General features: G+C 41.5%; 1 protein-coding gene across 1 annotated transcript in view; it reads right to left on the bottom strand.

Moving 5' to 3' along the window:
• Nucleotides 1-18,593, bottom strand: part of pacs2 (phosphofurin acidic cluster sorting protein 2) — an 83,165-nt gene that overhangs the window by 6,809 nt on the left and 57,763 nt on the right. Inside the window, exons 11-23 of the mRNA XM_047345208.1 lie at nt 14,484-14,555; nt 14,258-14,382; nt 13,980-14,112; nt 13,599-13,703; nt 13,185-13,291; nt 12,924-13,078; nt 12,741-12,851; nt 8,843-8,951; nt 7,444-7,476; nt 1,247-1,289; nt 1,069-1,111; nt 481-616; nt 81-301 (exon numbers count right to left, since the gene is read on the bottom strand). Of these exons, the coding sequence (XP_047201164.1) occupies nt 81-301; nt 481-616; nt 1,069-1,111; nt 1,247-1,289; nt 7,444-7,476; nt 8,843-8,951; nt 12,741-12,851; nt 12,924-13,078; nt 13,185-13,291; nt 13,599-13,703; nt 13,980-14,112; nt 14,258-14,382; nt 14,484-14,555 (1,393 nt within the window). The remainder of the gene's footprint in view (nt 1-80; nt 302-480; nt 617-1,068; nt 1,112-1,246; nt 1,290-7,443; nt 7,477-8,842; nt 8,952-12,740; nt 12,852-12,923; nt 13,079-13,184; nt 13,292-13,598; nt 13,704-13,979; nt 14,113-14,257; nt 14,383-14,483; nt 14,556-18,593) is intronic.

Here is an 18,593-nt window from a genome sequence, read left to right as displayed (position 1 = left end):
TTTACTACTTTTACTACTAAAATACTGGATTTTAGGCATGATTATATAAAAAAGAAGAAATAAGAAAGAGCACTACACACCCTTCTTATTTTTCTCCTTGGTTACAACAGTCATAGACATAGTGGGCTGGGGGCTTGACTCTGCCCCCCCGAGGGGAAGCCGGCTGGCCTGCAGCGAGCGGAAATTGCACTTCAGAGTGTTTTTAGAGGAGGAGTCCCGCTTCTCCATGTCTTTCTTCCTCTCTGTTGGAGCCACCCAGTAATCTACCTGAAGGCCCATCAATTCCGCCTGACTGCTGGTACTGCTAAAAACAAGAAACACAGAGGAGGTTTTTCCACAAGCTCATGCATACATCAAACAGGAGATTATATGTGAAACTGCTTTTATACCTCACAAATGAATCAAATCCAAAGTAAGCGTGTTGCTTTGTTTAATAGTAACAAAAGTAAACATTGAATGATTTCTCTCCAACAGGTTCACCTGAGAACACAGAAGCTGGTGTTGATGGAGGGAGAAGACGGTGGTGTTGGCGAAGATTCTTTAAAAGCGGGGAATACTTGAGGAGGGGTGGAGGAGAGCAAAGACGAGCTCAGAGGTGCTGCATCATCAGAATCTCCTGAAAAGGCAAGCTGTTGTTAAAATGATGCACAGTTGTTGGACAGTTTATTTAATCTGTGAATTTTTCAGTCTGGTATTATCTCTAGCATATCATTAAAAGGACTTTAAACCCAGAACATTTTATCAGTTCTGAACCCTAGATATAACTTGATAACAGTAACTGGCCCATTCATATTAGGGACAATATCAATCCCATTCTAGTCCTCTACGAAATAGGAAATACAAAATAGACCTATATAATGTATGTTGTTGAAATAGGTGGAAAATTTTAACGAAGAAAAAAGTATAATACTTGTTCTTACAATACCTGTTCATAAAGCCATAAACACAGGTGAGAAACAGCTTAGATGAGGCTAAGAACCTTTCTCTAATGCCTCCTAAGCTTCTGTAGGTTTACTAGGCAGCCTGTGCAAAAGATGTTGCTTTAAATGATGTCTAATAAGTACTTGCCTGATGCTGCGGATGTTTGCTCCACAAAGCCAACTTTCACTACCTAAACAATAATGGAGGAAAAGAAAAAAGCAAGCATTCAACCAACTCTAAGAGGCAATAAATTGGACAGATTTATTTCCAGTCAAATACTAACCTATAATAAAAACAGAGCGAACGTCAGGGGTTTCTTACTTACCCCAATGAATGGGATGAACTTCTGACAGGAATCCTCATTAGGGCTAGAGAAATGAGCCCAGAAAGACAGTTAATGATTAGAACGATAAAATTATAGGGTCTGATGATGAAAATTAAAATCCTAACAACTAAAACTTGGCTGTAGAAATTAAAGTATTAGAGAAATTGCATATACAGGTCCTTCTCAAAATATTAGCATATTGTGATAACGTTCATTATTTTCCATAATGTCATGATGAAAATTTAACATTCATATATTTTAGATTCATTGCACACTAACTGAAATATTTCAGGTCTCTTATTGTCTTAATACGGATGATTTTGGCATACAGCTCATGAAAACCCAAAATTCCTATCTCACAAAATTAGCATATCATTAAAAGGGTCTCTAAACGAGCTATGAACCTAATCATCTGAATCAACGAGTTAACTCTAAACACCTGCAAAAGATTCCTGAGGCCTTTAAAACTCCCAGCCTGGTTCATCACTCAAAACCCCAATCATGGGTAAGACTGCCGACCTGACTGCTGTCCAGAAGGCCACTATTGACACCCTCAAGCAAGAGGGTAAGACACAGAAAGACATTTCTGAACGAATAGGCTGTTCCCAGAGTGCTGTATCAAGGCACCTCAGTGGGAAGTCTGTGGGAAGGAAAAAGTGTGGCAGAAAACGCTGCACAACGAGAAGAGGTGACCGGACCCTGAGGAAGATTGTGGAGAAGGGCCGATTCCAGACCTTGGGGGACCTGCGGAAGCAGTGGACTGAGTCTGGAGTAGAAACATCCAGAGCCACCGTGCACAGGCGTGTGCAGGAAATGGGCTACAGGTGTCGCATTCCCCAGGTCAAGCCACTTTTGAACCAGAAACAGCGGCAGAAGCGCCTGACCTGGGCTACAGAGAAGCAGCACTGGACTGTTGCTCAGTGGTCCAAAGTACTTTTTTCGGATGAAAGCAAATTCTGCATGTCATTCGGAAATCAAGGTGCCAGAGTCTGGAGGAAGACTGGGGAGAAGGAAATGTCAAAATGCCAGAAGTCAAGTGTCAAGTACCCAGTCAGTGATGGTCTGGGGTGCCGTGTCAGCTGCTGGTGTTGGTCCACTGTGTTTTATCAAGGGCAGGGTCAATGCAGCTAGCTATCAGGAGATTTTGGAGCACTTCATGCTTCCATCTGCTGAAAAGCTTTATGGAGATGAAGATTTCATTTTTCAGCATGACCTGGCACCTGTTCACAGTGCCAAAACCACTGGTAAATGGTTTACTGACCATGGTATCACTGTGCTCAATTGGCCTGCCAACTCTCCTGACCTGAACCCCATAGAGAATCTGTGGGATATTGTGAAGAGAACGTTGAGAGACTCAAGACCCAACACTCTGGATGAGCTAAAAGCCGCTATCGAAGCATCCTGGGCCTCCATAAGACCTCAGCAGTGCCACAGGCTGATTGCCTCCATGCCACGCCGCATTGAAGCAGTCATTTCTGCCAAAGGATTCCCGACCAAATATTGAGTGCATAACTGTACATGATTATTTGAAGGTTGACCTTTTTTGTATTAAAAACACTTTTCTTTTATTGGTCGGAAGAAATATGCTAATTTTGTGAGATAGGAATTTTGGGTTTTCATGAGCTGTATGCCAAAATCATCCGTATTAAGACAATAAAAGACCTGAAATATTTCAGTTAGTGTGCAATAAATCTAAAATATATGAATGTTAAATTTTCATCATGACATTATGGAAAATAATTAACTTTATCACAATATGCTAATATTTTGAGAAGGACCTGTACAGTTGTCAGCATTAACATCTAATAAATAGTAACTTTTTAAGATACTGACATCAAATGATTGATATTGTAAACTACTGTAGTTAACAGTGCAAGGATTTTATAAAATGTAAAGGCCAGGTGCACATGCTGCCATTTTTTGCTTTACGACAGATTTAGGTGGTAAAATTGAATTTGTAGCAGGACAGGCAGAGAGCAAAAACATGCAGGCCTCTGGCCAGTTAGTGCCCTGAAATAAAGCAATCGGATCACGGCTGAGACAGAATGCATTACCAAAAACCTAGTCAGTTAGGCATTCAGGAGGCAGCAAGTCTATAAGGTGGAATTGGAGCATCAGAAAGAGGTGGAAGGAAGAGCACCAACCTAAATCCAAAACCTCTCTAGATCCATGCACTACCTGTGAGCCGTAGGGCAGAACCACTCTACGGCAAGAGCTATTTTCCTGACAACAACCAGAAAAATAGCAGAATGAAGTGCTGCTAAACTGTAGCTTTGTGTTTTCTAAAGCTGAAGTGGTTTGATGATCCGTAAGGTTGTTGCTCTTGCCTTGAAGAAACCAGCCATCGCCCCCCCAGGGAAGAAACAGAGAAACTACAGATCCAGGCAGGAGAGAGAAAGAGAAGAGGGTCTAAAGATGGTAAAAGCGGGTTTTTCCAACACATTTCTGTGGTAATCAGTTTCAACGCAGCCAGAGAAACAAAAGCCAGATGTCTGCCTGATATGAGAGATGAATTCCCATTTCAACCTGTGTGGTTTTGTAATGATGAGTGAACAACTTCTTATATGTTTGATGTTAATGGTTTAAAGTTACTCATGCAGGCGGATTATCAAATATGTTCAGATTTTATAATATTTCTAAAGTTTTACTTGTATTCTCATTGGTACATTTTTATAATTGAACAAATGTGGCTGTTTTCCCAAGGTATTTCTCTTAAATGAGGTAAGAACTTTCAAATAATTTACTTAAAGAAAGTAAAACGTAAAAGAGTGAGTCTCTACAATGTATTCAGTTTGCAGAGGCTCCTTTAGCTGATGCCGATCTCAGTGTATAGACATGCAAAATTCATCTCCCCACTAGCACACCTTTGTGTAATCATCGGTAAGGAAACCACCTTTAGCTCTGGTACAAAAGCTTTTATTAACCTCAAATTGTAAAATTTTTCATAGAGGTCTACCCAGAAATCAACTGGTAACCAGAATCAGACACCTATCAGCTTGACCAGTTCTATGCTGCACTGACAATCACACTCTTCGATGTGGACGGTGTGGCTGAGTGAAGAAGACACAAACTTAGTACACAAAACTTAGTTTTTAGTACAAATGAGGTGCTTAAAAATGACAAGAAAAGCACAGAGATGTAAGAAGCTATTTAATGTAATACTACATTTACTATAATATGTCTCTGGTTCATTCAGGTTGTTAGAGAGTAAGACTTTAGGCAGATAACAGGAAGACTGAAGTTCTCATAGCAAACATGCTCTGTTTTATCATTTCGAGCTTTCAGTCTGTTATGAAAGTATGCTGATTTGGTGGATGTTGGCTGGTTTTTGGACATCTCAACCAGAGTTAAGGTGAGAGTCTACATTCTGATGGAGAATGCCGTTTTAGTAATGCTACCTGCGCTAACTGCTAATGTTTTATGGCAACTGCTCCCTCACACAGCGATGTGATGTCACCTCAGGCCCCTAACAGAAATAATCGAATGTTGAATGCTGTCATGTCTTCTTATATAATAATTCTTGAACACAAAAAAACCTGGAAAACCCAAAAAAGAAATTTGCTACAAAACTTTGATCACTATTTCACATAAAACAGGACACCCTAGTTTGACATAGAAGAGCCTCCAAAAATGTTTCAAGTGGTGAATAGATGGGGGTCACTGATTATCTCGCCAGTCACATCAAACCAAAAAGCTGACAGGAGCATTATTATGCTGCTGCCTTATGTAGGTTTTTTTGAAAAATATGGCAGCATTATATTATAGTCAGAAAAATAACATCTCACCAGATGGGCTAATGGTTTAGAATATAATACCTTTACTGTCATTATATAAATGTACAATGAGATTAAAAAGCTGCTCCTTAGCACTGCATAGATATCAGAGTATAAATTAAGAAAAAAGCAAAAAACAAGTGTTGTATATTTGACTGCTTTGCTAAACATGCTGCCTAAACATGTTAATCTCAGTGGTTGAGGCCTGTAATTAGATGACCGAATAAAGCATCATCACATAATAACTTTTACTGAAGATATGCATATTTGCCTACATTTAACTGGACAAATAACAGACAGACATGATTGCCCAGAAGGTCCATGCATCTTGGTCAATAGTAGATTTTTTTAGTAAGAGGAATCAAACAAGAAATGAGAAGGTATTTGATTTATTTCTTTGTAGTTTTTTATAACTGAAAACCTACAAAGTTTCTTCTGTATGATCAAAAGTTTAAAAACCTTACTTTATCTTGTTTATTTATGATAGATTTATTAGTTCAGTATGAATCCCGATCAGGGTTAGGGGTTACCTGTTTCATAACCTGGTGAATATGATGCATTGACCTTATAAAAAGAACAGAGCCATGAAGAAAGAGTTGCATGGAGGAATGAAAGGGAACACAGTTTTGGTCTCCTGCCACCTTATCAGCAACAAGTTTCCTTATTTCTCAAAACTGAGGTTTCTTATTTATAAGTATATGTATTCTCTTGTTTTTGGTATCTCTCACAGCACCTCTCTATTATTTGTGAGATATGCTGTAAGGCAAACATTAAAGTACTAGTAAACTGATACTTTGTCATGAGGCTCCTTTAAAGCCAACTACAGTTGAAACCAGATATTTACATGCACTGTATAAAATGATACATTAAACCAGATTACACATTTGTTTTTTAGGCCACTTAGGATTACTAAAATAATAACGAATAATGAAAGTTACATTTTTATTAATTTCCTTCTGCAAGAATCTCACAATAATTTGCTGGAGTTTTGGCCCATTCCTCCATACAGAACTAGTGTAACTCAGTCAGGTTGGTGGGTCACCTACTTCATGTACAGCTTTTCAGCTCTGCCAACAATTTGTCTATGAGGGCTCTGTTAGGGATACTACAAAGCACAGACTTTACTGTCTTTAAGCTGACTCTGTAACTAGTAAGGTGGTATGCTTAGGGTCACTGTCAATATGGAAAACATATTTGTACCATGTTTTCCATAGTAAATGTTCAGCTCCCACGAGTGAAACAGAAACGAGTAGTTATACTCACATGATTAGTGTGTTTTTGCAAACATAAACGATGTTAATACGGTCATAACCGCCATACTTGTTGCTTCTATTGTCTGCAGCTTCGACCCGCCTTCAGGTGACATCACGGTTCGTGCAGAAGAACCAAGTATTCTGTGGTGGCTTAGTGGAACCAGAGTTTGCACTTTGGAACCTCTTCAATGGTGGAAACACGCGTCACTGGTTCGAAATCACGTTCAGGAACCAGAACGGGCTCTGAACTGCGTTGGTGGAAAAGGGGTACCAGAGTGCATTTGCAAACTGTAATCTGGCTCTCTCGTGTTGGTTTTAGAGCAATGGCTTCTTCCTCTCTGAGTGGCCTTTCACTCCAGGACTCATTTCACTTTTACCAGCATTTTTACAAGGTCTTTTCTGGAGCTGATGATGTGTTAATTTAAAATAGATCCTCAGAAATCCCCCACATTAACTCCAACGTTGTGAATGAACCTAACAAAAGGTAACAAAACACTGACACCACCATTTGGGCTTTCCCAAATTGTTAAAGGCTGTTTAATCAAAGGGTATTAAAACATCCCACATTAAGGAATATAATAAAAGTTCTGACTTTGCTCTGTAGGGTGACTGGGCTTGAACAAATGAGACTGGCTGAAGAGTTTTGCCATCTCCATTTGAAGGTCTTCCAGGCACATCTACCTGAGAGGAGACCTGAGGCAAACTCGGAACTCCCTGCACGGATCATAGGATCAGGCCTAGAAAGCCTTGCGATCTGGAATGAGCTTGTTTAATCAAAAAATTAAGAGTTAGGCTTTTCACCAAAAACAAAATGTAGAATACGGAATCAAACACAACAATTATGTTAAAAAAACTCAGGCCTGGATCTGTTTATATTTGTCATAGGACAGTTAGCAATATAACTTTAAACTAGGTTGTTTTTACCAGCAGCTTTTGCAGTGCAACAAAATCAAAACACTCCTTACATAGCTGTGTTGTGGTTTAATTACCCCATCTCAGTTACTTTTGAATCAAACTTCAACCTGTTGTAGAATAAAGCACTTTGCAGGTAGCTGGTAAGATGGCAGGCTCCAACACAGGCATACATGAGTCAGAGGGAAATGACACTGGCACACAGAAAGCACATGAATCATCAGTCTATGCAAGAAACAAACTAAATTGACCACAATACCTTACGGCAAAATCAAAATGAAAGCTCTTTTTCCTTAAAAAAAAAAAAGAAAACATACAGCAAAACAGATGTTATTCACACGCACACGTTAATGGATAAGACAGAGATGCTCAGACAGAATACCGCTTACATACAGTATCTTGGAAAACTATTGATACCCCTTAAGGCTTCTTGCATTTTTCATGTTTCAACCACACATCTTTAATGTACATTTATTGACTTTTTGTGTTAAACCAGAATAAAGTTGTCAAAAATGGAAGTTAAAGCATACATGGTTTCCAAAATTCTTTAAAAAATAGAGACTGCAAATACTGCAGAGGAGATACATCTTTAAGTCAGACCTTGACTCTAAATACACACTCAGAACTACAATGGAACTACATATTATTGTTATAATGGCCCAGTCAAAGTCCAGACCTAAATCTAATTAAGAATCTGTGGCAGGACTTGGAAATTGATAATCAAAGATGATTTCCATATAAACTCACTGAGCTGTAGCTATTTTTCAAAGAAAGTGCCACAAAATCTGTACCTGTAATTGCAGAAACTGTGGTTCTCCAAAGTATTGACTCAAGGAGGAATGAATACAAATGCAAGCCACACTTTTCAGATTTTTATTTTTGACGCATTTACTTCTGTTTTACAATTATGCATGGTTAGCTTTGGTCTAGCACGTAAAATCCCAATAAAAGGTACTAAATTGTGTGGTTGTAAGCTGACAAAATGTGAAAAGGTTCAAGGTGTATCAACAATTTAGCAAAGGACTGTCAGCATACCAGTAGTGATACATTTACCTCATTTTGTTTCCAAAAGGTGGTTTGAATGGAAAGCAGTTGTTTTGTTCTTTGTAAAGAGTATTTACATTTTGGTAAAATCAAATAATTATTTTTTCACAGGGGCACTAGGTTTTATCTACAAGAAGGTTTTTTCCTGCCCTCGTAAAACAAATCACAGCAAACGTATGTGATAATCAATGTTTGTATAAGTTTTAGAGATGAACTTATGTCTTTCATAAAATACATATATTATTAGTATAATGTATGTCTTTCCCTGTTCATCCTGTAGTTACACAGGCATTCAAAACTTTGGACACACTTTTTCAAATGAGAAAGTGTGTCCAAACTTTGGACTAGTTGTGTAGATTTACAAAAATATATATTTTAAATGATTAACCCTTTCTGTTCATGTTTTTGTCCATTTAATTCCCCCTTTAGAAAACAGAATGAGTTCTATATTAGAACCATTTGTTAGAGGAAAAGCTTCAACATTAGTTGGCTTTTTAAACTACTTTCTTAACTCCAAAAGAAATATTTCAGTTGTCTGTGCAATTACAGATAATGAGTAGAAGTGGCCTGTCAAAGGAAATGAGGCTGAAATACTGAGAAATAAAAACTCATACCTCATTTGCTTGTAAGTGAGCATGGCCTCCGCGATGGGGAGCTGGTGAGCTCCATTAGCTCCCTCCATGTACTGCGTGACCCTTGACACCACATCAGGGCTCTCCTGAGCTGCACAGGAGATAGTGATTAGTACCCATTATCTGAACGCAACAAAAAAAAATGCAGAGGTATTCATACTCTTTGAACATTTTCATTTTGTCATGTGACCACAGACTTTAATCTATTTTATTTGGAATTTTAAGTGACAGACCAACACAAAGAATCTGCTTTTTAATTTAAGACTTTGCAGAATCATCTTTTGCTACAGTTACAGCTGCAAGGCTTTGGGCTTTGTCTCTAACAGCTTTGCACATTTAAACACTGACATTACTGCTCATTTTTGTTTGCAAAATTACTCAAGCTCAGTCAGACTGGATGGAAAGCGTCTGTCCACATCAATTCTGCCAAGGTTCTCAATTGGATTTAGGTCTGGACTTTGACTGGGCCATTCTAATACATGAATATGCTTTGGTGAAAAACCTTTGCATTTTACAGTTAAGCCCCCAATTCTTCAGATTCAGATTTAAAACTGTTGTCATTCAACTAAGAACTTTATTTCTGAAAGGAAATGAGGCAGGCATCTCTCAAAAGATAATAAAACAATATAAAAGTCGTGTTTACATTTTCTTTGAAAATGGCATGTCAAAAACTATTTACGCCATTTTCAATAAGCTCGTACTCGTACTCGTACTCGTCGTCTAAATTAAAACTGTACAAAAATGCTTTACAAATAAATCAATTCTCGTAATCATACTCGTCATCCTCCGCTTTATCCGGGACCGGGTCACGGGGGCAGCAGACTCAACAGAGACGCCGAAACGTCCCTCTCTCCAGACACCTCCTCCAGTTCCTCCAGGGGGAGCCCAAGGCGTTCCCAGGCCAGCCGAGAGACATAGTCCCTCCAGCGTGTCCTGGGCCGTCCCCTGGGCCTCCTCCTGGTGGGACGTGCCTGGAACACCTCCCTAGGAAGGCGTCCAGGAGGCATCCGGTATAGATGCCCGAGCCACCTCAACTGGCTCCTCTCAACGTGGAGGAGCAGCAGCTCTACTCCGAGCCCCTCCCGGATGGCCGAGCTCCTCACCCTATCTCTAAGGGAGTGCCCGGCCACCCTACGGAGGAAGCTCATTTCAGCTGCTTGTATCCGGGATCTCGTTCTTTCGGTCATGACCCAAAGTTCATGGCCATAGGTGAAGGTAGGAACGTAGACCGACCGGTAAATTGAGAGCTTTGCTTTTCGGCTCAGCTCTCTCTTCACCACAATGGACCAGCACAGCGCCCCCATTACTGTGGCAGCCACACCGATCCGTCTGTCGATCTCCCGCTCCATTCTTCCCTCACTCGTGAACAAGACCCCGAGATACTTAAACTCCTCCACTTGAGGCAGGAACTCCCCTCCAACCTGAAGTGGACAAGCCACCCTTTTCCGGTCGAGAACCATGGCCTCTGACTTGGAGGAGCTGATCTTCATCCCAGCCGCTTCACACTCGGCTGCGAACCGCCACAGCGCATGCTGTAGGTCTTGGCTAGAGGGGGCCAGCAGGACCACGTCATCTGCAAAAAGAAGAGACAAAATCCACTGGTCCCCAAACCAGACCCCCTCCGGCCCTTGGCTGCGTCTAGAAATCCTGTCCATAAAAGTTATGAACAGGACCGGTGACAAAGGGCAGCCCTGCCGGTGTCCAACATGCACCGGGAACAGGTCCGACTTAGTGCCGGCAATGCGGACCAAACTCCTGCTCCGCTCGTACAGGGACCGGATGGCCCCTAGTAAAGGGCCCCCGATTCCATACTCCTGGAGCACCCCCCACAGGGCATCACGAGGCACACAGTCGAATGCCTTCTCCAGGTCCACAAAACACATGTGAACCGGTTGGGCAAACTCCCATGAACCCTCGAGCACCCTGTAGAGGGTATAGAGCTGGTCCAGTGTTCCACGGCCGGGACGAAAACCACACTGTTCCTCTTGAAGCCGAGGTTTGACTATCGGTCGGACTCTCCTCTCCAATACCCTGGCGTAGGCCTTACCAGGGAGGCTGAGGAGTGTGATCCCCTGTAGTTGGAACACACCCTCCGGTCACACTTCTTATGAAGGGGGACCACCACCCCAGTCTGCCAGTCCAGAGGCACTGTCCCCGACCGCCACGCAATGTTGAAGAGGCATGTCAACCATGACAACTTTTTAACCACCTCGGTGACTTCAGCCTGGGTGATGAAAGAGTCCGACCCCATGTCCCCAGCCTCTGTTTCCACCAGGGAATGCGTGATGGCAGGATTGAGGAGATCCTCGAAGTACTCCTTCCACCGCCCGATAATGTCCTCAGTCGAGGTCAGCAGTCTCCCGCCCCCACTGTAAACAGTGTTGGCGAAGCACTGCTTCCCCCTCCTGAGGCGACGGACGGTTTGCCAGAATCGCTTCGAGGCCAACCGGTAGTCCTTCTCCATGGCCTCACCGAACTCCTCCCAGGCCCGTGTTTTTGCCTCTGCCACAGCACGGGCCGCAGCACGCTTGGCCTCACGGTACCCGTCAGACGCCTCAGGAGTCCCACAAGCCAACCACAGCCGATAGGACTCCTTCTTCAGCTTAACAGCATCCCTTACTGCCGGTGTCCACCACCGGGTTCTGGGATTGCCGCCGCGACAGGCACCGCAGACCTTACGGCCACAGCTACGGGCAGCAGCATCGACAATAGATGCGAAGAACATGGTCCACTCGGACTCTATGTCTCCAACATCCCCCGGGATCTGGTCGAAGCTCTCCCGGAGGTGGGAGTTGAATACATCCCTGGCCGAGGGATCAATAAGCATTGGAGCAATATTTATTGGCGTCAAAGCATTCAAAACCTCCCTACAATTACTTTACACCGGAATTTTGACAACTTTGGTAATGAGCTCCAAGTCAAAGGTTGGAAGATCCCCTTGCCATCACCCATCATCAGATTATAGTCAGGACTCTGGCTGGGTTGCTTCAAAACGTTAATATTACTTCAATCATATAGGTAAAATTAAAAGATCATCATTTAAGACCTAAATCTACCAGTGGTGTAAATAAATTTGAGCCTAACTGGAACTCCGGCTGCATGTTTTAGGGCCCAAGTCTTAATTCTTTCACAACCTCTATCATGTTTTCTCCCAGAATTGCCTTGTATGTAGCTCCATCCATTATCGCATCAACTCTAACCAACGTCTTAATCCCTGTTGAAGAAAAGCATCCCAACAGCATGATGCTGCCACAACCTTGTTTCTTCGTGCGGATGCTTAGGGTGATGTGCAGTGTTTCCTTCACATATAATGTTTCGCATGCAGGCCAAACAGCTCAGAAAGGGCTCCACCTGACCAGACCACATTTATGCTGTGTCCCCTTCAAGGGGAAACAGGACTGCTTATCACTTTTGTTCAATAATGACTTTCTTCTTGCCAGTTTTCCATTAGGCTAGATTTGTGAAGTGTGTGACCAATCTCTCACCTGAGCTGTGGATCTCTGCAGCTACTCTGAAGTTACCATGCAGTCTTTTTATAAATCAGGGGACTTTTGAAGGAATTTCGTTGTGCTATGTTTTTTAGGGATATCAGAATACAGAATATAAATCCACAACACACTTTTCAGATTTTAATTTGCAAATGAAATTACATATTTTCCTTAGAATGTAACATTTATGAGCTTATTTTGTGGATTTCTTTGGTTGCATAAAATCCAAATAAAATACATCAAAATTTGTGGTTAAACTGTGATATGTGGAACACGTTTAAGAGGCGTGGAATGTTCAATGTATAATCTAATATGACTTAATATGACATCCTTCGCGTTTGTAAGAAAATGAAAAAATAACGTGTGTAGTGTTGTTTTAGGCAACAGCCCACCAATTACAGGAGCCTCTGGCCTGTGAAACAGATCCCTCCAGGCAGCATCTTGGAACAAACTGTTGTAGCGATAATCAATCGTGCCGAGGTATTTGGAGACCGGATGTGCACCTGAGGACAGCAGAGACTTTTCAAATCTGTGGCTTTAAATGCACAGGCAAATTAAACAGGACGGTCTCTAACCTAAAGGGATGATGAGGAACCTCATGTAGCCGAGCCAATCCGGGGTCTTGTGGGAGAGGTGGTCCACAAAAAGCCTCAGAACCGCACTGAGGTAGTGTTGTGCTCCAGCTACTGCAATCTTTATGGGAATGGGTGTCTGGGAGTTACAGTTGCAGCTATAGGAGCAAAGAAAGTAATGCAGTGTTGACTTTGCAAAGCCGCGTACTTTTGTCTTTTATTTGATGGGATTTCTAACAGGTGAAATACGAGGGTCACACTTACAATCTTTGGATGCGAGAAACAATGGTGTTGAAAGCAGCTTGGATGTCGGCTGTGGTGCATGTGCAGACCACCGGCAGATGGTGGTTTTGCAGCAAATCTGACAGATACTAAGAGAGGAGGAACAAGAGAAGCAAGTAAAAAAAAAAAACGAAATTAATTTTAACACAGATATAATTAAACAAGATTTTATTCAATGTCTTTATAAATGTGTAGCAACACTTAGCAACATTTTAAATGTACAAAGTAAAAAAACTGTAATAAAAACAACTTCTTAAAATTTGGATCAACAACTTTCCACTTCAAGTTTGACAATTCAATTTTAGTCAAGTTAAAGTTAGTCTATTATGGCTCCATGTTAAGCAGGAACCATTCAGTTTTCCATCCATTTTAATGTTTGTTTTCAGAATATCTTACCTGACCTTGCCATTCTGATGTGTTGATGAGGATGATACTGTCAGGAAGGTGGTTATCAGACACCAGAATGTGGTTTAGTTGGTCATAAACTGTTTTTCTTGGGATCTGGACAAACACAACAACAAAAAGTAACATCAGGCATTGGTTGCTTTTCCTTTTTATTGATCATCTGCACCCAGGATCCACTTTTTTAAATTTATTTTATATTTTTATTTAAAATATAAAATGTGCAAAACTATGTGAATGGCTTCTGTTTTGCACTAAAGCATAAAAGTAAATGTACAAGAAGAGTAGTCATGAAATCCACTATGAACAGCAGGAAAAGCTGAGGATGATGGGGTATCTTTGGCTTCTTGCCCAGCTGCAGCTGCGTTTTTCTACCTGTAGGTGGCACCGTGTGTCCAGAGACCGCTCGTTGTCCAGGCTGTTGGCCCTCTCGTTCTGGGGCCTACTGGGCTGGCGCTCCTTAAGGGATGTGCTCCGACCTCTCCGCCCTGCCAGCTTCGTTTCCTGCCTGAAAATCAAAAGGACAGTAATTTAATTGTTTTTTCAAACTTTTTTTTTATAAAGATACTGAGTATTTGTCCCATAAAGACACATTTCTGTGGTTTAAAGTGCGGTTTATCTGTTCCTTTAGGAAAGTGGTGGTGAAAATATACCTGTTGGATGAAATAATAAGGGATTCTGTCTTGGTCATTTTGCCAGTTGGAGGCAGTCTCTCTAGAAACGTGTCCATGTTGTCCATCTCCAGCTCTGTGGTGGGAGTCACGGCCTCTGGTAGCTCCTGATGGAGATTAGAAAAATATAAAATTGACCAGATGTGTAGTTTATGAGCTGAAGGTGAAGGCATGATGGAGGTCTGGGGAAGGATGAGATTGTACTCACAAAGGAGTCATCATCATGCCCTCCATCGTCTGGAAACTTAGAATCGCCGCTCTTGGTTTTATCCAGATCAATCTGACATGAGTTCGTAGGAAGGAAAATAAATATGCTTCAGACTGAGTACCAGGAAATGATCATTTCACAAATGTAAAGTCATAATTTGATGAAGATCTGATGATGATTCTTAGTTCAGAATTTCTACAGTTTCCCTTTTAAACTTTTGGCAGTTTAATTCTGCACACTGGTAGAAAAGAAAGAAAATCTCTGTGACGTCAGCTTTTACTGCAATTTAACTTGTACAATGAAAAAGTATTGGCTCCCTTAGAGGGATTTTTGGTTTTCTCACAAAAATGTTTCAGATCATCATACAAATTTTAATATCAGATAATATTTTAATTAAAAAAGTTTTCAAATCCTGATCTCATTAAGGGAAAAATATAACCAAACCAACGTAGCTTAATAAAAAAACAGTCATTGGCCTTTAAACCTAATAATTGGTTGTCCTACAGAAAAAATACTGCCAGCAGACTTTTGCAACAAGTAGAAATTAGTTTTTTTTCATCATCACTGTGGAGAAATGTTGTCTGACTCTGCAGAATTGCTTTCATTCAGCCACACTTGAGGGTTTTCAAGCATGAACAGCCTGTCAGCATCTCAGATTTAAGTCCGGACTTTGACTAGGAGACCCCTAGACCTTAATTTGACCAATTCAAAAGTGGACTTTTTTGTGTGCTACAGCTTACCCAACCCTTATTACTGCTTGACCTGTAGAATTGAGAGATCAAATAGAACCTGTGTGACAACATGAAATAAGCTAAAAAATGGCAAAGCATCATGTTCTGATAGAAATCAATTCTGAAACAGATAAGAAACAAAGTCCCTGACATCTATCAGTCTAGAAAGGGTTAGAAAGCCATTTTTGAGGCTTTAGGATTCCATTAACCACTGTGAGTGTCATGTTTTGTGGTGATTTCCTGAGCCACATGCAGATTCATACGCAGGACGCAGAAAAAGTTTTACAATAAAGAATTTGCACAACTGGCCAAGTATTCTTAGACCATGGTTCTGCAGCATCTGGAAGTGTGAGGAGCAATTAGATGGGATGAGAAGAAAAGAGGGAATTGAATACATGAAGGGTTAGGAGAGTATGGCTAACGGTCTGGGGTTTAAAGAGCGCTGAGGGAGGAATGGAGATCCCAGTGGAGGGTTAAGGAAGGAGACATGACAACAAGGGTGTGGGTTCCTGGGGATGAGAATGAAGCCGGTGAGTGTTAGGATCCTCAGGATGACTGAACAGAGAGCTGGAGAACTGGCAGGCTGATGAGGTCGCAGTCGAAGGAACTGCAGTGGACGACCGTAGTACTGGGAGAGGCTGTCACAGAGAAACTTGTCAACTAGGTTGATCGTCATGCAAAGAATGATTGTCCTACAGCTCCTTAAATCTCTAACAGGCAGGTGAAGAAGATTGCAAACAGGTGTGCCGTCTGTCGCAAGTCAGCCACACCCTCAAGCAGGGATCCTCTGTCCAGGAGAGAGCTCACTCATGCACAAAACCACACCCCCACACCAGGATCATGACTGTGAGCCATTATCCACAGATGGTAAGAACACTCAACATAGATGAACCTCCCCAATATTGGCCGTAGTGCATTAATAACTCATCTAGAAGGTCACAGAAGAGTGCAAAACAACATTTAAAGCACTACAGGTCTGACTTGCCTCAGGTAAGGTCAGAGTTCATGATTTAACAAACAGAAAGGGATAGAGCCAAAATGGCATCCATAGGAGAGTTCCAATGAGATGAAGATCAAAAAGAGCAAAACGCATTATCTAACATTTGATAGAAGACTGGTGAGAAGAGTGGTGGATTGAAAGGTGTTCATCCTGTTACATCTGGCATAAAACTAACTGCGTTTAATAAAAAGAACATTATGCTTTGCTGCTTCGGGACATGGGCGACTTGCTGTAAATGATGAAACCATTAATTCTGCTCTCTACTAGAACGTCCAGAAGAAGAATGGCCGGTCATCAGTTTGTGGCCTTAAGCTCAAGCATACAGGTCCTTCTCAAAATATTAGCATATTGTGATAAAGTTCATTATTTTCCATAATGTCATGATGAAAATTTAACATTCATATATTTTAGATTCATTGCACACTAACTGAAATATTTCAGGTCTTTTATTGTCTTAATATGGATGATTTTGGCATACAGCTCATGAAAACCCAAAATTCCTATCTCACAAAATTAGCATATCATTAAAAGGGTCTCTAAACGAGCTATGAACCTAATCATCTGAATCAACGAGTTAACTCTAAACACCTGCAAAAGATTCCTGAGGCCTTTAAAACTCCCAGCCTGGTTCATCACTCAAAACCCCAATCATGGGTAAGACTGCCGACCTGACTGCTGTCCAGAAGGCCACTATTGACACCCTCAAGCAAGAGGGTAAGACACAGAAAGACATTTCTGAACAAATAGGCTGTTCCCAGAGTGCTGTATCAAGGCACCTCAGTGGGAAGTCTGTGGGAAGGAAAAAGTGTGGCAGAAAACGCTGCACAACGAGAAGAGGTGACCGGACCCTGAGGAAGATTGTGGAGAAGGGCCGATTCCAGACCTTGGGGGACCTGCGGAAGCAGTGGACTGAGTCTGGAGTAGAAACATCCAGAGCCACCGTGCACAGGCGTGTGCAGGAAATGGGCTACAGGTGCCGCATTCCCCAGGTCAAGCCACTTTTGAACCATAAACAGCGGCAGAAGTGCCTGACCTGGGCTACAGAGAAGCAGCACTGGACTGTTGCTCAGTGGTCCAAAGTACTTTTTTCGGATGAAAGCAAATTCTGCATGTCATTCGGAAATCAAGGTGCCAGAGTCTGGAGGAAGACTGGGAAGAAGGAAATGCCAAAATGCCAGAAGTCCAGTGTCAAGTACCCACAGTCAGTGATGGTCTGGGGTGCCGTGTCAGCTGCTGGTGTTGGTCCACTGTGTTTTATCAAGGGCAGGGTCAATGCAGCTAGCTATCAGGAGATTTTGGAGCACTTCATGCTTCCATCTGCTGAAAAGCTTTATGGAGATGAAGATTTCATTTTTCAGCACGACCTGGCACCTGCTCACAGTGCCAAAACCACTGGTAAATGGTTTACTGACCATGGTATCACTGTGCTCGATTGGCCTGCCAACTCTCCTGACCTGAACCCCATAGAGAATCTGTGGGATATTGTGAAGAGAACGTTGAGAGACTCAAGACCCAACACTCTGGATGAGCTAAAGGCCGCTATCGAAGCATCCTGGGCCTCCATAAGACCTCAGCAGTGCCATAGGCTGATTGCCTCCATGCCACGCCGCATTGAAGCAGTCATTTCTGCAAAAGGATTCCCGACCAAGTATTGAGTGCATAACTGTACATGATTATTTGAAGGTTGACGTTTTTTGTATTAAAAACACTTTTCTTTTATTGGTTGGATGAAATATGCTAATTTTGTGAGATAGGAATTTTGGGTTTTCATGAGCTGTATGCCACAATCATCCGTATTAAGACAATAAAAGACCTGAAATATTTCAGTTAGTGTGCAATGAATCTAAAATATATGAATGTTAAATTTTCATCATGACATTATGGAAAATAATGAACTTTATCACAATATGCTAATATTTTGAGAAGGACCTGTATTTGGGTTACACAGCAGGACAGTGATGCAAAGCACATCAGCAATTCTACTTCTGAATGGCTTAAAAAACCAGTGAAAGTTTTGGAGGGGTGTAGTCAAAGCCTAGACTTATATCTGATTGATATGCTGTGGTGTGGCCATGAACACACCATTTATGCTCCAAATTCCACAAGCATGACCAAATTGAAACAATTCTGCAAAGAAGAGTGGGCCAAAATTCCTCCACAGCATACCAATTGACTCATTATCAGTCATCTAAAAAGCTTGATAATGGTTGTTGTTACCAAGATGGGCAACAACCAGTTATCAGGATACTTTTCCACATGGTGCCAGGCTGTTTTGTTTTTTTTTAACCCATTTTTTTAACCCATCGTTCGATAACTGCTTTTTGCATTTACCCAGGTTATCTTTAATACTAATACTTGTTTCACGATCTGAAACATTAA

This window comes from Girardinichthys multiradiatus, chromosome 19 (assembly GCF_021462225.1).
Source record: "Girardinichthys multiradiatus isolate DD_20200921_A chromosome 19, DD_fGirMul_XY1, whole genome shotgun sequence".
Lineage (NCBI taxonomy): Eukaryota > Metazoa > Chordata > Actinopteri > Cyprinodontiformes > Goodeidae > Girardinichthys > Girardinichthys multiradiatus.
The sequence above is the reverse complement of the archived record's forward strand: the minus strand, read 5'-3'. Positions and strand labels throughout refer to the sequence as shown.